This window comes from Vanessa atalanta, chromosome 16, assembly GCF_905147765.1.
Source record: "Vanessa atalanta chromosome 16, ilVanAtal1.2, whole genome shotgun sequence".
In the NCBI taxonomy this organism is placed as follows: Eukaryota; Metazoa; Arthropoda; class Insecta; order Lepidoptera; family Nymphalidae; genus Vanessa; species Vanessa atalanta.
The window spans coordinates 10,469,541-10,484,600 of NC_061886.1; the positions used below are offsets into that span (position 1 = coordinate 10,469,541).

The window sequence follows — 15,060 nt, forward strand, 5'->3', positions numbered from 1 at the left end:
TAAATATTATTGATAGTTTAAACGAAGGTTACCTCATACAGTAAACGTACATTTACAACCGGATTATCTCATTCATTGCTTATTGGATACATTTATGTTTCGATAAATAAATAACGTTCGTTTATAGTTAACCGTTTCTGAACTATTTTATTACGATTTGTATTTAACGCTTATTGAATTTATTTTGTTAATCAATGACGACCTCCGTGGTCGAGTAGGGTGTACACTGGTTTTCATGGGTACACCACTCCGAGGTCCCGGGTTCGATTCCCGGCCTAGTCGATGTAGAAAAAGTTCATTAGTTTTCTATGTTGTCTTGGGTCTGGGTGTATGTGGTACCGGCGTTATTTCTGATTTTCCATAACACAAGTGCTTTAGTTACATTGGGGTCAGTATGTGATGTTGTTGATGTTGTCCAATCAATGATATTTAATTAAGAAATTCATATTATTTAGTACTTAGTTTCTTTTGAAGTGTTCGGGATTGAACCTCTTTTAATAATATTCCTGTTGCTGTTATTGTGCCGAAATTATATTGTTAAATAATTATTTCGATAATTATCGATACAACTTTTTTAGTATCCAATAATATTTAAAACATCACTACAAGTAATAATGTCAAGAACATTACGATAATAAAAAAAAAGATTTATTACGTAGTTACTAAATAAAAAAAAAACAGTGATAATTTATAAAGCATGAAAAAAAAGCGTCGAAACGATTTATGTATGTATGTACATATTTTTTAAACATTTTTTTTTTTTAAATAAAATAATTTGATATCTTAAATCGAGAGTTAATTAATATTGAGATACATTAATGAAATATAAATTATTCATAAAATGCAAGCGATTACTATGTATATACAACTAGCCATCTATCCCGACTACACGCGGATCCATTAACGGACTATATACAATTTTTAGATAGCAGAACATATTTATATAAAAATAATTGCGTTTGCTCTTTTCTATAATATATGTGTACATGTATTTGTACACCTACCTCTTGAATCCCTCTGCTTATTGATAAAAAATCGCATTAAAATCACTTGCGTAGTTTAAAATATCTAAGCGTACAAGATGGCGGAAAGCGACTTTGTTATATACTATGTAGATATATTTAAAAAAATGGAATCCCTACAATACCATTTTTTTTTTTTTTATTTATTTATAGCAAAAGTTCCACCATCAACTTATCACTAAGCACCTAAAATTAATAACCGATGTGGGTAACATTCAAAGTGATACGTCTTTAAGTCGTAGACAACATTGAAAAAATAATAATAATAAAGAATTCGAAACTATACGAGGTGAGCAAATTGTAAAACCACAGGAACAGTTAAATAAAGGTAAATATAAATGTTGTATCAACATTACATTGAATCGAAAACCCCGAGGGACCGAATTCACACAAACGTTTCGAATAATGAACCGACCTTTGATTACCGACTGTAATGAAGCTACGAAATTTCACGTTGCCCAATTTTTATTGATTAGAAATTGTACCAAGTGTCATTGTTTAAGTCGCAAGTTTATCGTTGAATTGTTTTGAAAGGATTTATTTATGATGTAATTTATATAGCAAGTCAAGGTCAATACTACTTATATATTTATAATACATATATAATAATACATATATGATTTACGAGGCTTACAGTAGAATGAATTGGCGGAAAACGTCACGTAAGGAAAAATTGTTACGCCTCAGGCGACCTTTTCCTCTCTTTCTCACTGTTTCACTCTCTCTTTCTTTTGTATACGGTTTTATATAACATTTTTTTTATAATACTGGCAGGATTTTTTTTAAAACAATTTAATTTCATGACATTTAATTATATATAATTATTTCATTCTGTCTGTTATTTAATACACAATAATATTTAGCGAAAGCAACTTCCAACCGGCTGTCCCAAGACACTTTTAGTTTTTTTGTTTGTTTGTTTAATATTACAACTCTTTGTTTACTCTATGTATTTTATACTCTATGGTCCAAAGGTAGAGAAGCAAAAGCACGCAACCGTGTCCAAAGTCAGACCCTTGGTCATCGCTCTGAGACCGCAAAGTTACTTGCGATTGCTCGCTTGAAATGCTCTTAATAACCACATAAACAACAGGCAAGCGGTTTTGTTTTATCGTTGGAGAATACTTTTTTGCCTCCCTCCCTAACCTTCATCCCGCCGTAACCTGGCAGCGATTCAGAGAATTAACTAAAATCCATTGTAACGTTCCTCCTCGTTTTGGGATATACGGGGGTTACGTGCGTATATTACTAATACTGAAAAATACAAGTATCGTAAATTGATATCCGATAGAAGTATTACGTAAGAATTTTATATATATTGAATGTAAGAATTTTATATATATTGAATATATATTGTCTTACACTTATTCTACATAATTATATAAGAACTTCTTTGAAATTAAAACCTCAATGTTCGTTACGTGACGTTTTTCATTCGTTCGCAAAATCATTCATTCAATTTATACCATGTCAGACTTGACAATAAAACGTATACAATTGCGTGATTGCTTTCAATAATGTATTTAACAATAAATGATCGATCCGATTTTGGGTTTTAAAAGATTTTTATAATATGTACGCAAATCATGTGTTTACGGATATGCGAATTTTGGACATGGCGCATCTCATCTTGTGCAATTGCTTTGACGTGTATTTGTATCGGTTTCGTTTATGGACCATTTCATACAGTCATGTACTTATCAGGTATCGTAAAGTGTATATTATGTATAAATATAGAACAGACTTTAGTCCCACTGCTGAGATGAAACTCTTTTTTGAATTTTGGAAATTACCATGCTTTATCAATACTTGCTTAGAATATTTTGTACTTATGTTGCATTTTCATTTACGTAGCAAAAAACCTTCCTCTTGAATCAATCTATCTATTAAAAAAACCGCATCAAAATCCGTTGTGTAATTTTAAAGATCTAAGCATACATAGGTACAGACAGCGGTAAGCGACTTTGTTTTGTACGATGTAATGATATTATTTTGTATGACTTAAATATATATTTATAACAGATTTATTGCTTGAACCATAGTTGATTAATTGTGTAAATATTGATCACGTGCACACTCTTTCAAAATTTCGTAGCTGTTATGTCACACGTTAAGCATTCTCCACACGTGACTATTTGTAGTAAATGGTAAAATTATCACCTATTGTGATTGAGTCGCCTGCGGTTAGATTATCGATAAAGACGTTTAAATTACGAGAAGCCATCTACCATTGTATTCTTTTTTTTTTTAAATATCGAACACGATCTATCATTGGGAGTTACTACCACTATAAAAAGAACTAGGCTGTATAATAAATATCATATTCTAGGTATTTCCACGAAACTTTAGTTCGCATAAATATTTATATGTTTTCAATTTTCAAAGTTCATAGATTCAGTACATAGGTGAACCTACGTCATCGATCTTCTATGCATAATTTCACATTTATACTCTCCAGTGTAGGTCAGTATCTCACTTAACGGAGTTTTTTCGTTTTTCAACCATGAACTTTGAAAACAATTTTCAAAAGTCGTTAAGATAAATTGTTTCCATTCTAAAACTTATCACACATAGAATTATATCGTATACAAAGAAAATTATAACTAAGTTTCAAAATACAATAAAAACTATAATATAATAATCCCGTTTTTTCCAGACCATAAACCAGAAATGTCCAAGCTGCTCCAGAAAGAGACTAACTTGGCAGTGTTCCTGTGGTTCTTGGCTGGTTTGATGTGGATAATATGTCTATCAAATGTCTTCCTGTTTTTCGCATGTTTAAACAAGAACGTTAAACTTATAAATATATACATAATATTAACCATTATACAATCGATAATATCGTTCATTTTCTGTTTAAGATATCTTGTATATTGCACAATGATTGATACGTATTGTTTTGACCACTCAGCGAGGAAGGAAAACGATGTGGGCGCGGCGGTCGGCGTGATGCTGGCCGACTTGTGTTACATCGTTGCTTGGATTGTTGTAATTTTTGTTGTATGTAATTTTAAATTGACCTTACAATAAAATCAATTTCTGACTAATGATATTTGACATAATTTTTTTCTCCTATAAAATAACGGTAAAGCTTGATTAAAAACCTAGTTACGGTATATAATAATAGACAACGATTAATGATTGCGTGTTGGTTAATGTAAATATTTTGATGAGTTTTTTGTATGCTTGTGAATTTAATATGAATATTGGTGATCGTTTTTTTGCATCTTGTCTAAGTCTTATGAATACTTAGTAGACGTTGATCTTAAAAGAAGATACGTTAGTAAGTTTGCAACATCATAATGTTTCTATAATAAATCTCGGGTTCAGAGGCGAAGGAAAACATCGTGAGGAATCATGTGAAGGATGAAATTGTCAAATGTATCCACTAAGCCGCATGACGCCAACATGGTTGAATGAGTCTTTTCTTTGCGACTTTTACCCAGCCGTGGGAATTTTAGGGGGTCTTACCTTACCTATACTTTAATATTTACTTAAATACGCTTCTCGTGAATGAATGATTAAAAATGTTAAGATAACAAGTTTAAATTAATTTAATCGAATTTTTACAATTATTGTTTTAACAGACATACAAATTAACAAATTTTTTACATGAACATGAATTACATGAACAGTTGCAAGTAAAAACAAGAAACACTGCTATTAACTTTTTCAAAACAATTTATTAATTAATATGTTTTTTTTTAAGAGATTTTATACATTACGATTATAATCATCTGGAAATACTTAAGTACGTACTGTATATATATACGTAATGAACTTCAAACAAGCCTTGCTTACACGCAGTTGAAACGTGCTGAGCCTACAGAGCATTCATAGAATTGAATTTCTTCGAAATGCATTTTGAGTTGGCTGTGTGTGGGCTTACACGAGTTATTTGTTTATATTGTTAATTACTTTCTTTAGTCGAAATAATTTAATAATTTAAGGCACATTTAAAATTTGTCGACCATATTGTGCAATGTTTTTTGGTATGTGCATCAATGCCCATAGACATTAGACATTTAAGAAATAGTAACCGCTGCTAACGTCGTCATCGCCCAACCCACCTTGGGCACTTAGATGTCCCTTATGCCTGTTACACTAGATTACCCACCCTTCAAACTGGAACACAATAATACTAAGTATTCCTGTTCGGTGGTAGAAATTATGATGAGTGGGTAGAGATTACCCAGGTGGGTTTGCACAAAGCCCTAGTAATTTAAAAATATCCCGCCTGAAAATCCACAAATACTAAGTCCAAATAATTCATGATGTCTGAGGAAAGTGAGTTTATCTACTGAGATAGTCAGATTTACAAGACTGTCACGATTATCATATTGTATTGATATGAATGACGTCAGCACATAGCCAATATAGCGGACATATGCTTTTGTATATTAATAATAAATTGCACAACGAAATGTAAATTTTAATTTGACCTTGATCTTATCTATAACTTCATGCCACTTCCGACTAGAGCTAAATGCTTTAGTTGGAAGAAGGAAGTTGAAACTTTATTTAATACTAGTTGTCGCCGGTGGCTTCGTTGGTTGTCAGGCACCTGTCCTTACTTGGAGTTAAAGCGTGTTTGGTAATGAAAGAGAATCAGACAGACAGACAAGAGTTACTTTCGCATTTATAATATTGGCATATAAGTATAGATGAAAACCTTATTTTATTTTTCAACTAGACGAAACGCGGGTAAAATAAATAAAACTAGATAAATATAAATAATTAAATATGGAACACACTTTCTGAATCACCCGTTAACGTCAAACATGGCCGCCCGCTGAACTGTCATGTCATTAAATTTCATGGATTGAATAGCGAAATATCTCGATTATACGAATTTTGCGTTTTGTTATCGATTCAAAAAACATTATTTTTTAAATATTATTAAATACGAACACCACAGACTTGAGAAGAATTAGACAGCATAAGGTAAACGTTTGGAGTAGGAAAATGGGAGTATTTGTAATGACTTGAAAGTATTTCGACCCTTGGGTTTCATAATGTTTGATGAGTTCACACGAAAATATTACACGAGGGACCGCACTTAAAGTTTTTACATTATAACATCTCCTCGTTGACATTTTCAAAACATTTTCTCGTTATGAATACAGTAATGTTCTTAATTCTCTATTAGGTTGATACGTATTCCATCTCTTATGATTTAATTTTACAAATCTAATTCAATTTATGTCGGATGTAAAGACAATTAAAAAATAATAAATGCATCTATGCCCTATTAATAGTAATATAAATCGATAAGAGAGTATAAAAGACCACATGTTAGAACATTGATATGTTTGTCACGATGACAGTTGTTAATTCCGGGCGCCTAGTCATAGCACAGTACTTTGATGATATCTATGTTAACCGTTCTGATTCATGTGTTTCCTTTCGATTAGCAAAGGGCCCGTGATTAGGAATTCCATTCTTATCACGTTGTTATAAGGGCGATTTTATTGTTTTGCATTTAGATTGTTTAATTCGAAGAAACGGCTACTGTTTTGGCGGCTTGTTTTGTTTTAATTCCTGGTATAAGAGGCTTATACTTACTTACTTACTTTTGCGTGTTGAGAATGCGTTGAAAAATGTAAATAATTTACTATTATATTGACCTACTAGCTGTGCCTGCGACTTCGTGCGCGTTAGAATTTTAAAAAAAAAGTTATTGTTGTAGCCTAAGTGAATTCTTATTACATCAGCTATCTGTCAGTGAAAGTCCCGTCAAAATCGTTGCAGCCGTACTAGAGATTAACCGGAAAAATACATATGCATTTAGTAAAAAGCAGATGTATTAATATAACAAACAGACACCCCAATTTTATTATATGTTGTTTAGATATTATTTGTATGTCTTTTAGCTGTCTAGTATTTTTAATTGTCTTGTCAGTGTAATGGTTATTATGAGTGGTTCAAACCTCGTCGGACCACACTTTAGCTAGGAAGTCGGCTGTGTTCCGTTCCTTCCTTCCGTTCGTTGCTCCGGTCGAACCGCCGTCTCATCAGATTATGACAATAATTCAATAGAGTGCACTTGCATTTGTTTGCGGATTTTTTTATTACACTGACTTGGGAATTAAATTTACAAAGATTCCCGCCGATATTTACAATTACACGAAACCTTATTGTTTCATATTTTACCACGTCTTACTTGGTGGTAGGGCTTTTTGTAATCACGACTGGATAGGTACCACCCACTCGTACGATATTCTACCATCTCACAGCAATACTTCACATTGTTGTTCCGGTTTGAAGGGTGAACCAGTGTACAGGTACAGGGACATAATAGCTTAATACCCAAGGTTGGTGGTGCATTGGAGATGTATATTAGGAATGATTGAAATTTCTTACGGCTCCCATGTCTATGGGCGGTGATGACCACTTACTATCACGTACAAATTTCATTAAAAAAAAAGACATCATTTCCTCGGAAGAGCCTAGCGTCTGAGAAAAAGACTCGGCCTTCAGGCGCTTGTACCCATTGGTTGAATTAAGTATATGTAATTATTACATTGAACAAATTAAATTAAAAATAAAAGATGGCAGACAAACGCTGACTTGAATCGTGTAGTATAAAACCTGGCGAACTCTACTAATAAAAGACCATTAGAATCTTATCATGATTTGCCATCTGTCTGTCCGCCATTGTTAGCAAATTAGACACGAATTGTATAATTGAATATATTTAATCCGCAACAACACCATATAATGTAAAATAGACTTTATTTCTATAATTTTACGTCATAGAACCGAAAAATAAATGCATTTGAATGTGTTCTACGTACTTTTCAGTTAGAGTAACTGTATGTGGGCGTCGTGGAATACACTACATACATATATATCTTATCTCAAATTGACATATTTCTGAATATCGATAACGTATCAAGTGATAGGTAAATATGTTTATCATTGTTTGAAGGTGAAGTGTAATCAATATTCGTACTTAAGTTGTAATGTATAGAGTAGCTTTTCGAGTATATCTTGCGATTCTTATTAGTATATCTGTGTTTTAAGGTGTACAGAGGGGAGATACGGTGACATTGCTTTGGTATATACGTGTTTTAATTCCAATAATTGCTACAAGAGTGATACTGCTCAATTTATTGGAGACTGTATTGAGGCCTCATTCGCTCAACAATAAATTAATTTCCCATAAACCCTTTGTTATTCATAGCTTCGATCTTGATCGATCACATTCTCATCTATTTATACAGATACTTATTTATCATTTCGCATAGACAGCTCAGATAAAATAACTCGTAATATTTAAACAAACCTTTTTTCCGTCGCGAAATTTGACAGTGCCCTCTATGATGGAAGTGGCAGGACTAGAGTCCGCCATCTTGTTTTTCTGACGTCACGCGCCTCGATCACAGCGCCACGGGTGCCTCATATTGCACTAGGAAGGCATAACGGTCACTTCACTTTGTAACGAAAAACACTTGGATGTTCTCACTTTGTCGCTCTATTTTATTCACTTCAAAAATGTTGACCTGTAACAAAATAAAATGATTCTTTGTATAAAGTATTTTCAAATATATTAGTCATATTTATTATTTAAATAATTTATAGCTTATTTTTAACGTCGTAATTAAAGTGATTAAAAATGCTATTCACACAAAAAAAATGTCTTCGTATTACTTTGTTTTGGTTTGAAGACAAGTGTTGGTGACCCAGTGTAATTACAGGAATGAACCAATTATTTTTGTTGTCGTAGTTCGCGAGTCAAGTGTAAGCAATGGTATATTTCTTACGCTGATAAGTAATGATGTCGATGGGCGTTGATGATAACACTATCTTAAAATTAAAGTTGGTAGTGCAGATGCTCTAGAGTACCAAACAAGCAAGCAGTACATAAGCAGCCCGTAATTGTCCCACTGCTGGGATAAAGGCCTCCTCTCCCTTTGAGGAGAAGGTTTGGAGCATATTCCACCACGCTGCTCCAATGCGGGTTGGCGGAATACACATGTGGCTGAATTTCGTTGAAATTAGACACATGCAGGTTTCCTCACGATGTTTTCCTTCACCGCCGAGCACGAGATGAATTATAAACACAAATTAAGCACATGAAATTTCAGTGGTGCCTGCTTGGGTTTGAACCCGAAATCATCGGTTAAGATGCACGCGTTCTAACCACTGGGCCATCTCGGCTCTGCAAGCAAGCAGTGATACACCCTAATCAGTCAAACTTAATCACATCTTGAAAACAGACATTTTTATGATGGAAAATAGATTTTATTCTACCGCCAAGTAACAGTATATTGTGTGTTCCGGTTAGAAGGGTGAGTGAGCCAGTGTAATCACAGGTACAAGGGACATAACATCTTAGTTCCCAAGGTTGGTGGCGCATAGGTGATGTAAGGAATAGTTAATATTTCTTACAGCGCCTTTGTCTATGGGCGGTGGTGACCACTTACCATCAGGTGGCCCATATGCTCGTCCGCCAACCAATGCCATAAAAAAAATGATAGTACGTGACGAAGACATTTCAAGAAATTTATTACAGCAGAATTTCTAAATTCATTTTAGAAAATGTATAAGTACATCTGGAGACGAAGCGAGATCGCGTCGGCATAATAGACAATCACATCTTTATGAGGTTAAATCGTTATTCGATGGTAATGCTATTGTTTGGTGCGAAATTTCGTTGGAATCTTTGAGTATATCACAATAGCTATGTATGTCACGCGTATTGTTTCGTTTTAGACAATTTGTATTTAATTTTTGTATTGTCTATTTAACAGCTGGTATCTATGTGTGTATGTGTGGGTTAAATCATCTGAGTTTTGAGCTGAAATTTTGATCACTACTGGTACTGTTACAATACACATACGTATCAAATTTTGATTTATTATTAAAGTTTTTCTTTATTAATTTATTAAAGATAATTATGTAATGTTACTTGCATAGCAATCTTATTAAATTTTATTTGTTCTCTTCGGATAGAGGTCAGGATCGACAATAGGATCTCAGTGCAACCTATACATCACTAAATTTAATAATTGTATTACAGATTTTGGTCTATTAGGATGGAGAGAGTAGTTATTTTTAAAGTAAAAATTTTTAAAATCTTGACGTATTTATATATATGTAATATTTATAACTAATTTTAATGGTCATCTTACATAATCCGAGCCAAGATGGCCTAGTGGTTAGAACCCAGGCAAGCATCACTGACTTTTCATGTCCCTAATTTGTGTTTATAATTCATCTCGTGCTCGGCGGTGAAGGAAAACATCGTGAGGAAACTTGCATGTGTCTAATTTCAACGAAATCTGCCATGTGTGTGTCCACCAACCAGCATTGGAGCAGCGTAGTGGAATATGCTCCAAACCTTCTCCTCAAAGGGAGAGGAGGCCTTAGTCCAGCAGTGAGAAATTTACAGGCTATTAATGTAAAAAAAAAATCTTACATAATAGATTTATTTCGGATCGATATTTAACTCAAAATTATACTGGAAATATGATGTCAATTATTTACAATTGAAATTGTACTCGACGCTATCCCGATTTCAGTGGAGTAATGTAGGGGCAGGCATTTACATTTTTTTATAAAACTATTGTATTATAAATTGCGAAAATAACTCGTGAATAACAAATGCACCTGGAAAATGTTTTCATAAAACAACGGTAGGAAATGCCGCTTCCATTTCCAGCGAATTATAAATTCGGAAACCTTCTAACGTTTAGTTTCGGGTTTGAGTTTTGGTATCAAATATGCATAGCTTTTCAGGCTGAGTGTCCACTTAAAGTTGAGATTTGAATTTATAGCGGCATATAGGAGTATAGTATCCAATTCACTGGATAATAATATTAAATATATGGATTTTAAGGTGATTGTCAACTCATCGGCAATAGGTTAGTGTTAAGGATCAATCAATCAAAACATACTTTATTCAAGTAGGCTTTTACAAGCACTTTTGACAGAAGACAGAAACAGAAGTGCACCAATGTTTGCGCATAGACTAAACAAACATTGGTGCATCTTTCCGCTCTTCCGTTGATCACGCTTTTTACAAGTTATAATGTATATATATATATATATATATATATTAATGATACAAAGCAATGTCGAATGGTTGATCAGCCTAACAACGTTGACGTAACAGAAGTCAATATGAGTACATGTTTAATTACTTGTGTTGTTATGTGGCGACTTTCAGATTAACTTCGGTTAAAAACGTTACGATTCTTTGTTGATTACACCATAACTTAAAAATAACTAACCAGCTTTGGATGGTTGGATATTGGGGTATCTTTTGAAACCTTACATCATTCCGAGTGACCCCGGCTTTACACTAATTCGACAATTTTTTCTGGGCAGTCGTTAAAATGTTACAATTATGAAATATGAATTACATTTTAAGTGTAGTTACATTCGTTATTTCGAACCGAGGAAAGAATTGTGATTGTTTCTCTTTTATACTTAAAATATATGAATAAAAATATCAGAAACCCTCGTGGTATTCTTGATCTGATAGGGGTTAAGAGTAGGTACCTTCGAAAATCTTAGTACCAACGCAATTTGAAATTAAATATTATCATTGAATGCTTTTGAATTATTAATCACAAATACATTATTCAAAACGCGTTATTAAAAAAAAAACAAAATTAATTAAAAATTATATTCAGTGACATTTTCGCCCTCGTCGTATTCAAATAAGTTTTTCAGTAACTTTAAACTTATTTAATTTAATTTTACTTTCAACACAAAATCTTGTTTGAAATTTATAATGTAATGTATTTATTATATCAAAAGGCTCAATATTTTTTTAACTAGTTGATGCGCGCGGTTTTCTCCGCGTTTTATAACTAACATCTACATTACAATCATATCAAGAGATGTTGAAATTTCAACATCTTCACATTCTCCCTGCGTCCTATATTTAAACTTTGTCAATAAAAGTAACGCAAAATATCACGCAGATGAATTAGTCCGGACTAAATCTTAAGCTTTTTAATATTTGTATAGAATAAAATAACATATTTAAATTTCTATGAACATATGTAATTATTTTTTATAGCTTGATACACTGACTGAGTGATACACCAGAACAGCTAAACGAATCTGACTGAAGTTTGGCACAGAGACAGATAATAGGCTGGAGTACTTTTATCCCGGAAAAAGGTATAAAAAATTCTCACCCCGCGTTCCCTTCACATGCAGGCAAGTAGCGGGCGGACGCTGTATTTCAATTTCAATATTTAATAAATATAAAAACAATTACATTATTGATAGTATCAGTTAATTGTTTAATAATCTAAATATAAAATATATTCGGATATCAAAATTTGTATAAATTAAGAATTGGCTCTTTTTCTAAGTACTACATACTCTATTAAATTGGAAAAATAGATTTTTATTAAAAACATATCGAAATCATAAATATGTGATTGTTAAATTTTTACAAGTTTCTGTCGCGGTCGTAATTTTCGAAATGAGCACCACGGAAACGAAATGGTCTATAGAACATTTTTTTCTAATCCTCCACATAAAAGCCCCATGTGTGCCATACGTTATGGCTATTGAATATAAAGGCCCTGAATTACCCCCACGGGCGCAATAATATCGAACGATCTGAATCCTTGGATTTGTAAATATTACTGTATCGATTTTGAGATTTTTTTTTTTTGTATTTATACAGGTTGATTATTTTTCGTCATATCTTTTATTATGTCACAAATATTTATATAATTTGATTCTGTTCTAATTTCAATGCCACTTAGCGTTTATTTTTATTATTTAAAAAATAAAAAAAAATCACCAAAAAACCTTTTAGCGATTTTCAGCATCAACTAAACGGATTATTAATTTATTAGTCTAGTTAGTAATGTGTTAGTTAAGCTAAGGTTATATAATCTGTACGATTGTGATTTAATCAGCGGAAAAGTAGGCGACGGATGACCGAGTTCGCGTGTCACACGCGTATATATTGGTAAATTGAGGAAATTATTACGTTGTTATTAAGCGATGCATTTATAATTATATACATGTACGTTTTCATTAAAAATCTTGTTGCTTCCTATAAACATCCTGTACAGTGTAATTTGTTTTATGGGCTCCTTTGGAAGCTGTATTGAGTTAAATGAAATACAACCAAAAATATGCTCATAAAATTGTTTAGATTGTCACATTACAGTATTGAACTAAATGTAAAACTACCGCCAGATCGGAAAGTACGTTTAACGTGGTCGAGTAGTGAGTACATCGATTTTCATAGGTACGCAACGGCGAGCCCATGTAGAAAAACTTCATTAGTTTTCTATATTGTCTTGGGTTTGGGTGTACTTATGTGGTACCGTCGTTATTTCTGATTTTCCGTAACACAAGTGCTTTAGCTACTTACATTGGGATCAGAGTAATGTATGTGATGTTGTCCAATATTTATTATTATTATTATAAGATTTCGCCAAAAAATTTTTTCAATTTAAATCCCTCCTGGAATAGACAGAATTTACTTTACGAACCGGTGCTAGCTTTACGTTTAATTCAACACTGCAACATTACGATTCAAAAATGCTTTTATGAGCCTACTTGTATAAAGAATATTTTGATTTCGAGTTGTAATTAGTGGTTTGATTGTAGGCTATCATTTCAAGATTTAATTCGATGCAACGTCTCTGTGTGTAATGTTCCTGAACTAACAAGTGAAACTTAGTTTCGCAACTGTCGCGTGATTTGATTTATTTATTTAATCATTTATTATATTATTGATGGAAAGTGAAAGATAAATAAGTCATAAGAACTGACTATTTTCAAGTATAGTGTGATAGAAAAATGGACTTAATAAAATACTTTATTGGACAAATTTAAGTAAACTTACTCCATTGTCACGTACGAGATAAAAGTGTGCACGCATTCAAAGATGACAACTCTTAAAAGAATCAACTCACTTTTATTTTAAATATATAAAATGAAATATATCTGATATCTTTGAACGCAATAATAAATAAAGAAAGTAAAAAAAAAACACGCTGTATATAAACATATTTAATGGACATCTTGTCAAGGCCCCCTGAATCCTTATTTGCGAAAACGATATTTCGTTATAATAATTAATATCCACCCCATTTTCGATTAGCTCGGGCTGGGGTAGTGTCACGGCATACAGGGGGACGTTAAAATTAATTTCCTAAGTGTTACGAAATAATTTAAATGTATAATGATTCGACCATGTGCTATATGAAGTTTTTTTAAAAGGTTTTATTAAACTTCTGTTGAAGTATGTTTGTGACTAGCAAATGTTTTTTAAGCACATTTAAAATAATTTTAGCAGATTAATTTAAAATTATGAGATCGGAATGAGACCACCAGCAAGAAACTCGAAGTACCTATTCTTTTATAACAATTAAATAATACAAATACACAAAAATATATCTAAGTAGAAATTATATTAATTACAAAAATACAACTCTGTAGAAGAAATTAAAACAAAAACTAAAAATTAAATTTAAATTTCGTAAGTTTTAGATTAGTTATACATTATAGTAGATACAAAAATATACGTATTTTTTTTAAATTCCTTAAATGAATTTCACTATTAACAAGACGAGATTAACTGTAACATTAGTACCATCAGCTGTTACGCATCTGCTTCTAAGAAGTTCGAAATCGCTTGAAACATCCTTAACACATAATAGCGACATTGTTGAATTCGCACCCACTAGATAACAACAAAGATCGTATTGTTGTTCTTACATCTGCCCGATACAGACAACTAGGGTTGCCTCTACACAATTAGAATTTGACTTTTTAATATCTTATAACATGTCCTTTATATTGTGTAAGATTATTGAAAATTAATTTGAAATCAAATTTATGGGGTTGTTGTTGTTACTAGTTGTTGTCAGGTGTTAAGTATAAACCTTTTTATGAGAGTTAAAGCTTGCTTCATATCAAATTTAAACAAATTCGGTTCCAGTGGTTTGGCCGTAAAAGAGCAACAGACAGACAGAGTTACTTTCGCATTTACAGTATTAGTATATTTGATTGTATTTATTTTAAACATATAAAAGTGTATACTATA

The 15,060-nt window shown here is 32.4% G+C and overlaps 1 protein-coding gene across 1 annotated transcript in view; it reads right to left on the reverse strand.

Moving 5' to 3' along the window:
• Positions 1–15,060, reverse strand: part of LOC125069715 — a 164,634-nt gene that overhangs the window by 125,045 nt on the left and 24,529 nt on the right. Inside the window, exon 2 of the mRNA XM_047679268.1 lies at positions 8,311–8,527. Coding sequence (XP_047535224.1) covers positions 8,311–8,376 — 66 coding nt within the window. The 5' untranslated portion in view covers positions 8,377–8,527. The remainder of the gene's footprint in view (positions 1–8,310; positions 8,528–15,060) is intronic.